The following is a 9964-nucleotide window of genomic DNA, read 5'->3' as shown; positions in this document are numbered from 1 at the left end:
TTGTGAATATCTAATTTATATTGGCTTCTTATTCTGTGGATCCTTTACTTGTTCTGAAGTTGATTGAAAATAAAGCTATTTAGAAAAGAAAATGCAGTAAGATATAATAAAACATAAGTGAAAAGTTAATTTATACCAGGTTTGGAACATCTCTCATTTTTAGAGATGGAAAGGAGCTCCTTCTCACAGAGTCCTTTTATCTTCTCATTTCCATCTAACAAAAAGACCAAGAAACTTTCTCTTTATTTTCTAAATACAAAAAAAAAAAAAAAAAAAGGAATTTTTAGGTAGGGTAGCACAGAATCTGTGCTAGGCAGTGTTTTCAGTTTTCCTGTCTGGTACACAGATTTATTTATTGTTCCAAAGCAAATATTAGGTAGTTGTTTACACTTTAAAATCTACACTGTCATGTCAATGTTTTTCAAGTCTCAGAGAGAGGTGAATGTGCATGTGAGGACAAATGGGAAAGGGCTGATAGGAGGGCCATCTCTTAAGTCCCAGTTTCATGCCTAGTGCCCCTCCATCATTTGTGTTCACATTGGCCAGAACTAATTACCTTGATTTGTCTAGTACAGTGAACCTACAGATTCTTAATGAAGATTATTTGGTGAGGAACATGAAAACTGTGGAGTCAGGGAAGGGCAGTGTGCCCTGTCGGGGAAGAAAAAATAGAGAATGCTTAGCCAATTGGTACTTGTCTGATTAAACTGGATTGTTCTCATTTTAAATGAGTAGGAACAGAAAAATGAGCAAGGAGATCATGGGAGACACTTAGCAGCAATGGCAGATCATTGTGGAGTTGATGATATCTTGTACGTTCAGGTTAGCAAAACATTTCAGATGATGTAAAAGAAAGTCTGCTTTCCTCATGTTTAAGGGGAATGTTGTCCGTTCATGCTTATTTGCATCTTGAACTCGATGACAATATACATAGCAACACATTCTAGCAAAACAATTTGCTAGCGACCACATTAACATTTTGGATGTACAGGTGATTGTTGCATTAGATGTTGGTTTTAGATTTAATCCAGTCCCGATAGCAAGTCACTTTGGTGTAAAGTCCAGGCTTGTTTTCTTTTCCACAGTCTATTCCCCAGCTTACTATCCCAATAAGATACCAGTTTCTATCACGTGCTATAACCAGAGGTCCTCCAGAATCACCCTGTAGAAGAAGAAATGTACATTGTCAATGCAATAAATAAAGGGGAGTAAAAAATGAAAGTTTATGAGCCTGTGAATGACTATTAAATTAATATTTTAAATAAAAGTATGTAGGGGTGCCTGGGTGGCTCAGTAGGTTAAGTGTCTGGCTTCAGCTCAGGTCATGATCTCATGGTTTGTGGGTTCGAGCCCCGTGTCGGGCTCTGTGCTGACAGCTCAGAGCCTGGAGCTTCTTTTGGATTCTGTGTCTCCCTCTCTCTCTGCCCCTCCTCTGCTCATGCTCTCCTTCTCTCTCACATATAAAATAAAAACATTAAAAAATTTAAAAAATAAAATAAACAAAAGCATATAAAATGAATTCTGTTTTTACTTACCATTGTTATTAATATAACAATTGAATTTATTGCTTATTACCTGTTTTTATCTTACTACTTCTACTTATCTGTGTTAATATCTTCATCTGGAGTAGTGTGAATAAACCTAATATTTCAGTTTTACCCTTGTGTAGTTTTTAGTTTTGCTCTATCTAAACAGGGAGCACAAACTGAACCTGAGTCCAGGCATACAATAGTTACATAAGTGATGAACTCAAGGCTCAACTATATGTCACCTCCATGAAGCCTCTTCTGTTAGCTAGATATAGTCACTTGCTATGAATTTGTGTTTTTTTTTTAACTTTTTAAAATATTTCTTTTTGAGAGAGAGAGAGAGAGAGAGCGAGCGAGCGAGCAGTGGAAAGACAGAGAAAGAAGAAGACACAGAACTTGAAGCAGTCTCCAGGCTCTAAGCTGTCAGCACAGAGCCTGATGCAGGGTTTATCACTGACAGACTTTTGTTCCCAAACTAAGGTTTAATCCCTAGCCCTAGTGAACTGGTTTGAAGCGTGTGAATCCTGAGGACTTCCCTGATATCTTTAACCCAAGGTTTATTTAGACAGATGATTTTTAAATTTATCTTTTAGCAATAAACCTATATGGAAGCCCATTATAGACTTATTTTATAAGACAAATTATCCTGTTTGAAGCAGGCCTGGGATCCTAGAGTTTTGGCTCTTAGCTCCCTTCCCTTCTCTTTCCATGTAGCCTTTAGGGCTCAGTGGACAGAGTGTGAAAACTCTGGTTACTAAAAGCAATGCTTCTTAGCTCTTTTCCTGTAAGACCACATCCTAATTTAGGTCCTTAGTATTTTACTTTGCTGCTGGCGAAGGAAGCATGGGAACATGGACTAATGGAAAGAGAACATCTTTTACGTAGATTTATGTTTCTGCTCAAAAGTCATGTTATCCGGTTGTGTTGTGGACCGCCTTGTTTTTGCTTCTCCTCAGGAAGGAAAGTGAGTGGAAGGAGATCTTATATTCAGAATATGTAGCCAAATCCTATGTTTTTGTTCTTTTCGTTACTTGTTTGCTATATTATTAGATTGTAAATTCATTGTGGATTCAGTGTAGGCTTTTTTTTTTTTTAAATGTTTATATTTCCTTCAGTAATTGCCAAGTTACCTTGCAATATACAAAAGAAAAATGGAATGAATAAGTGAATGAATATTTATTATATCACATTACAGCCAGGTAGTGGCAGATCAATAGTGGGCCCTTTGCATTTAAGTAAAGCACTCATATGTGTCAAATTCTCAAAACATTTCCTCATCTTTTAAGAATTGCTAAACTATTGGACCCAAGTTAAAACTTCATTATTTTAGTTACTTATTTTTAGTCTTTTAAGTAGCCTGTCTTTAAAACTGATATTCTCCTTAAATGTTTAATCCTAAGATTTTGTATGGTTTAGTGAAATGCTATTTATTTAGTTTTTAGATATAATTTGTGAGGCAACACTTTAATATGAATAAGTGTTGATAAATGTATTCTCTTCCTAAATGGTGTGATTCTATATGAATGTAGACTACTAATGGTTAAAAGGGTTAAGTGCGGGTGGGATGATGGCTCTGGCCATGGAGGGATCTTCAGACTCCATTCCCTAGTGCCTTACAAGTAGTAGGGGTCAGACACCTAATTGGTTATCATTGAGACTTGAAGCAATGATTGTGTGGCTTCTTGGCTTGGTTTCTACTATCTGCTTCCAGTCTTTTTCTCTAATCAAAGTACTAATTTGCAACTGATGGTCCTTTTTTACATATGGTTCTGGACAATACGAGGGTGTTAAATGAGGGGTATTTCTTAAGGTTCTCCCATTCCCTCTTTTTACACTCTCTTCCCTCCTCGTCAACTTAATTTTATAGTTGTATGAAGTGACATCGGTCTATAGTCAGTGAGGCCACCTCCATTCAACACACTCATTTTTGTGGATTTGAGTCTATTCTTACCTCACAGGCATCTCGCTTTCCTGTCAAGAATCCAGCACATATCATTCCTGATGATACAGCACCACCATATACATGAACTTGATTACATACATCATTACTTATGATCTCTACTTCAACTTGTCGCAGAGTATTGGGAAAAGGACCTAAAGAAGAAAATAATTAATAGATGAAGAATTTTCACATTGTTGCTTATGATAGTTAATTGTTGTGTTTTATAAAGGATGTACTGGTGATAAGATATATGTCTTAAAGTTGTAGGACTCTGAGCTCGATGACAGTGCTCAGGTTCAAGTTATATTTCTTGCATGCCTTCTAGGTGCTAGGTACCATTCTTGGTACATTTACTTCCACTGTCTTATTTAATCCTTGCAACAACCAACAAAAGTAGGTATGAATATTCTCTTTTTCAGATGAGAAAACCAAAGCTTAACTGGTTATGAGTCTTGCTCTGATCACATAGCTAAATGGAGGATAACATCACATTTAAACCCAGGGCATTTTTCACCACCTGGGAAAATCTGTGATAGTTTACCTTACTTTACCTGGAAATCTGCCACATCACTTTAAAAAACACAGCTACAATGGGAATTGAAAATCCTTCAGGAAGAGCAGTATAGAGTGAGGTTGTACGATCAGAAAGTAATTTTAATACTGAATAAATGGAACCCTACTGCTTCATCAGAAAGGCCATATCTACTTTGATAATAGCTCAAATGGCTGTCCACAACTAATTCCAGGGTAAGTAACCAATACCAAGATAAGATTTAAATCTTGTTTTACTAATGATCCACACATTCATTGATTTGTTGTTATATGAAAAGTGCTTTTAATTGTGTATTGTACCGTTTTAGTCATTGTATTCTTCTCATTACCCCTAAGCAGCTTTTATTTTAAAGACTGTATTAGTCCTTCATATAAAGATGGATACACTGTTTACAAAAGGTTCAAAGACAATTAAAAGGAGGAAGGAGGGCAGTGCTGTCAATTTGACCAACGAATCAGGGTAATTCTGTGCTAAAGACTCTAGGCTTAGCAGTAGCACGTGTGAGTTTGAATACTGCACAATTTATGTGCTATTTAGCCTTGGGCAAGTTATTTAATCTCACTAAGCATCAGTTTACTCACTAAAAGGAGTAAATGATACCTATCTCACATGTCTGTTGTAAGGGTTAAAAAATAATTAATGTTAGGGTGCCTGGGTTGCTCAGCTGGTTAAGTGTTTGACTCTTGATCTCAGCTCAGGGCATGATCTCATGGTTCATGAGTTCGAACCCTGCATCTGGCTAACACTGTCAGTGAGGAGCCTGCTTGGGATTCTCTCTCTTCTTCTCTATCTGTCCCTCTCCCACTTGTGCTCCATCTCTCTCTCTCTCTCTCTCTCTCTCTCTCTCTCTCTTAAAATAAATAAGTAAACTTAAAAAAATAATTAATGTAACCAATTATGATAGTGCTTTGTCCCACATTTAGATTTCAGCCAATGGAAGCTATTGGAGTGGATTGTAGAGTATGAAATTATGTATTTAAAACCCTCATGGTACTAAGCTGCACTTCAATGTCAAAGATGGCTAGTGAGTGCTAGAGCTTTTATAAGAGAAGATATAGGTTTCTAGGGAATTTGTCACTAACTGTAAATAAATCTAATTCTCTGTATTAAGCCTAGTAAATTCACTTACCTAGCGTTAACTATCTTGCTGAAAAACTAAGCCTAAATCTTTTATAGTCATTAAAGATTATCTAGGATCTGGTGCATTTCTTCACCATTTTTAAGCACTGGAGGGTCATTATATGACCATTTTCTCTTCATTTCTGATTCTCTCTGAAATGGTCCTAGTGAAAGAATCTGCTCACTATCTATTCTTTATACAGATTTTTAGAACAGGCTAAACTATTTGTGTAAATGCTTCAGCAATATTCAATACTATCTCTTTTGTCCTCTCTAATTGACATTTAAAATTCATAGGTATTCCTAGGTTTTAATCAACTGTATTTAAACTATTTATAATTTCTGTGTGCCTACTTTTATGTGTTATGTTAATTGGCCTAGGATGCCTAGTTTTAAACTTCAAGTGCTTATAATTCCTTAATCTCAACGTTTAAAAAGTCAATTCAAGTGCTTAATAATATAACAAGCTATTTTACATTATCAACTATTCAAGGAAGAAACCATCCAGAATAGAAAGTTTCTATTTTACAAGCTGTCTGGTAACAAGATTTCTAATTAGATATAATTGGAAAAATTTGGGGAAGTAAGAGAAGAAAACCTTAGTCCTTGTCTCAGTTTCAAAACACAGAGAAAACCATAATCAAATATTTAATGCTTAACTTTAGACTGACATCTTACAAATTTATAACATTATTTCTGGAAAGTATACAACTTGTTAGAGTAGATAGATCAAAGTTTAGTAATCTACACACTATTGGGCATTGAACGATTCATGATGAAGTCCCAAATCACTCCCAAACTACTACTCTGGGAGGGGGTGGTGTTAAGTTTAATTAGGGTCTAGAGGAAGTGTAGTAGTATTGCCCTAGTGGTAGATGCTTTCCATTTCTACTCTAGTCAGTATAGTGGCCTTCTAATCCCAAAGGATTTGATTCCCCTTTGTTCTCATCACCATTGCCTATAGAACAAGGCAGATCCCCCAAGATGAGGAAAAGAACTCTCAGATTATAATGACAGTATAACAACCTGGACCCAACATCAGAATTTTGGAGTTCATATTGAAGAGAAGCAGATTTCTATAAAAATGAAGTGACAGAGACTTAGTACATAAAAGCTATCTTTGGAGCAAGTACATAAATAAGACTATAACTTTTTAACAAGAGACTGGAACAAGAATCAGAAATTCAATGGCTGCTTAAACTATATGTAAATTGCTCACCTAAGAAAAGTAGAAACAGAGACTCCTATCAAGATCTGAAGATCTATCTTTGCAGTGTATTGTGTATTATTAAATGTAGTAAAATGTTGTACTTTTGAACTGTATAAATCCTGAGGCTTAAAACCTGCTCCATAGATACATGGATCAGAGGGGTCCCATTTAATAGTTAGCATCAGGCGTGACATTTAAATTGTTTACTTAAAAAAATTGCTTAAGTCTGTTTTTGTTTAGTTGTATGACACATTACAGAAATTTATCATTATTACTACTCACAAATCACATACTTTAAGATTCATGCAGCCATGGCAGAATCTCTACATATAAAAGACAGCAACATGGGGCTCCTGGGTGGCTCAGGTGGTTAAGCATCTAACTTTGGTTCAGGCCATGATCTTACAGTTTGTGGGTTCAAGCCCTGTGTTGGGCTCTGTGCTGTCAGCTCCAAGCCTGGCGTCTGCTTTGGATTCTGCATCTCCCTCTCTCTCTGGCCCTTCCCTGCTCATGCTCTATCTCTCTGTCTCTGTCTCTCTCTTTCAAGATAAATAAACATTAAAATTTTTTTAATACAAAAAAGAGACAGCAACAAAGAAGTAAATGATATGAAAAAATATGCCTTAATAATTTTTGAAAAGAAAGTTATAACTAGCTGTAAAATTATAACCAAAATAGCCCATAAAGAAAGCATTAAACATAGATACTGTCTGATAGTAATAGCCAAAGTTTCCATAAGTCACCATATCTGGTTTTTTTGTTTGTTGTTTTGTGATATTTTTCATGGGACATCTTGATTTCATCTCTTACATTCAATATTTTGATTTTGTATCTTATATCTCCATTCAAATGGAAGACAGCTTTGCATTTTTTGCTTAGTTCTTTTTACTGAGATACTCACCATTAGCTTTTAATGCTCCCCATCCAGTGACAAACACTGGACTCTGAGGCAAGACTTCAAAAGTATCATCTGGGAGACAGACTCTGCCCACATCATTGGAAAAGAGGACGGGGGTGGAAAGCTTCACCACAGCAATGTCGTCATCATGCTTATGGGTAGCATAGTTGTTGTGAATGATAATTGATTGTATCTTTCTTCTCATCAGAGGAGGGCTGAGAGTTGTTCCAAAACTAGCCATCCAGAGTTTGGGGTTTTTGTAACTGATCACAGATTAAAAGTATTACAGTTGGTTCATTTCTGATCTAAAGTTGCCCAGGACTCCAAATAAGCATAGGACATAGAGGTGGTAGAAGGGAAAATTGTTTAAGGTGAAGGAATCTACTGCCGAAATCATTGTTGCACTATATACTAACTAACTTGGATGCAAATTTAAAAAATAAATTAAAAAAAAAGAAAAAAGTTAAAAGAAAATTGTTTAAGGTAATAGTTGATCGGGGTCTTCCCACTCTACTTGAGGTATCTCCCCCAGGATTGCTCTGCTTCATTTAGGTGATACAAATCCGCCCCGCCTCCCCATTCTAAGGTAGCTTACTCCCCTTGAGGCGGAGTTTGTATTTTCTAAAGGAAACAAAATATTATTGCTAGTTTTGATTATAAAAGAAATACAGAGTAGTTGAAAAGCCTATAAATAAATAAAAAATTAGACTTATGTGCCCATATATGTACACATCCATGCACATATATACCCCCATATGAATGCAGTAATATAAATGTATGTATAGGTATTGAGAGAGAAAGAAAGGGAGAAGGGAGGGAGAAGGAGAGGGAGAGGTGTCAACTTGGAGCCACACTTTATATATTGATTGTTTTGTCATCCTTTATTTTTAGTTAACATTTTACTCAGAATATTTTCCCACTTGATATGAATTTCACTAGATTTACTGTATCTCATTATTATCTCTATGTATCCCATATGTTACATCTTCAAAAAAGATATAATTAAAGTGCAGGACTAAAGACATTCATGTGGGATAATCTGATGTAAATTTGTGCATCAGGGTACTATTAGCAGAGTTAAAAAATCCACAATATATCTTAGGAAAACTGGTGAGTGTGCTTAACTTTTGAAGTGTTGTCTTGTTCTTAGTTAAATTAGGATTGCTGGGGAATATATTTCCAGTTGCAGCTGAAGATTCTCTAATTTTTCTACTATTCTTTAGTAACTGTCATTTCTTCCTAAGCCTGCTTCACAATGTTGAGTTCCAGTGGGAGGCCTAAGATGCTCATAAAAGAACGAAAAATTTTTGAGAATGATGAGAAATGAAGGTAAGAAAAGAAGGTGAAATTGGTCATCCTGCTGGTATAGACTGAGGACTTACATGTCAAAGCAATGAGCAGCAGTCAGGAGCCACTCCTCACTGATCAAAGACGCACCACAGAAATGGATGCCGTCCATTTGCAGGCTGGCTTGCCATGGCCAATCAGCTCTTTTTGCAGGATAACCTTCAGCAATTCGTTCCATGGATGGAAACTCTCTCCCTCTACCACAACCTGTCAGAAGGAAATAAGATAGTTTTGTTTTGTTTTTTATTTTTATTTTATTTTATTGTTTCATTTTAGTTGACACACAATGTTACATTAGCATTAGCTGTACATTAGCTGTACATTATAGAGATTCAACTTCTCTATCATTATGTTGCGCTTGCAACAAGTGTAGCTATAAGATGGTTATTTATAAACAGTGTTTTAAACATGTCAAGGCATGTTTAGCACATAAAGATGGAAACAGTTATAAGTTTGTCTTGCCTTCAAAAAATTAATCAAAATTATGTAATAGAATAATTATCATTCAAATTGAAAAAGGATTAACTTAAAAAATAAACTATTTAATATCCTCCCTAGTGCATTTAAAGCAATTTCAGTTTAAAGTTTGTTTTTTCATATCTTACTAGGTCATTTTCTTGTGTGCAACAGTTTACTTCATGATCGTTGACAATTTTGAGTGCACAATGTATACTACTTATTGCAGAAAAATACCACTGGTACATTTAAAATACCTGTCTAATATTATAGCCATTACCCAACTGTATCAAAATTCACATATTAAAATTAATGGGTGTTATTTAATTCTAAGCAAAATTTTCTACTTTAACAAAGTGAGCCAAATAAGAATAAATACAATAAAATGATAGGGAATTGTTAAAATAAGTTATCAGGGAAACATTCTGTGAGGAATAGTAAGTTATTTCCAAAGAGCCCATATAGGCATGGCCAATTATTATTAATAATAATTTTTCCTCTTACAGAGTGTTAAATCATGTATCCATTTAGAGATATTTCATACTTTTGGGAAATAGTAAACCTGGGGATAGAGAAACTCTAGCGGTATTTTGAATTTTAGCATTTGATTTACAAACATCACAGGGATATTCTCGAACTTACAGCTGTTCAGAATGTGCTCTGCTTGTGCTTCATTCATATCTGGAAAAAGCAAGATGATTTCTCAGCAGTAGAACAATTATAATTTGGAAATACTATGCCTACATGACATGAATATTTCTGGTTGGGATGAGCTGAGTTAGTCAGGACATTCTTTAATTTTAAGGCAATAAAATGAAATCCCACCAGAAGAAGAGACCTGGGTATAAATTAAACCCTTCTTCTAACTCTTTATGGACTCTAGGAAAATCCTGGGTTATGATTTTAAAAT

At 35.3% G+C, this 9964-nt stretch overlaps 1 protein-coding gene across 1 annotated transcript in view; it reads right to left on the bottom strand.

The window, feature by feature from the left end:
• Positions 1-1003: 1003 nt before the first annotated feature.
• The window catches only part of LOC122218499 (transmembrane protease serine 11G-like), a 53218-nt gene continuing 44257 nt past the window's right edge, over positions 1004-9964 (bottom strand). The window contains exons 6-10 of the mRNA XM_042936719.1: positions 9697-9735; positions 8634-8805; positions 7255-7514; positions 3481-3623; positions 1004-1162 (exon numbers count right to left, since the gene is read on the bottom strand). Of these exons, the coding sequence (XP_042792653.1) occupies positions 1004-1162; positions 3481-3623; positions 7255-7514; positions 8634-8805; positions 9697-9735 (773 nt within the window). The remainder of the gene's footprint in view (positions 1163-3480; positions 3624-7254; positions 7515-8633; positions 8806-9696; positions 9736-9964) is intronic.

This window comes from Panthera leo, chromosome B1, assembly GCF_018350215.1.
Source record: "Panthera leo isolate Ple1 chromosome B1, P.leo_Ple1_pat1.1, whole genome shotgun sequence".
Classification (NCBI taxonomy): Eukaryota; Metazoa; Chordata; class Mammalia; order Carnivora; family Felidae; genus Panthera; species Panthera leo.
The sequence above is the reverse complement of the archived record's forward strand: the minus strand, read 5'-3'. Positions and strand labels throughout refer to the sequence as shown.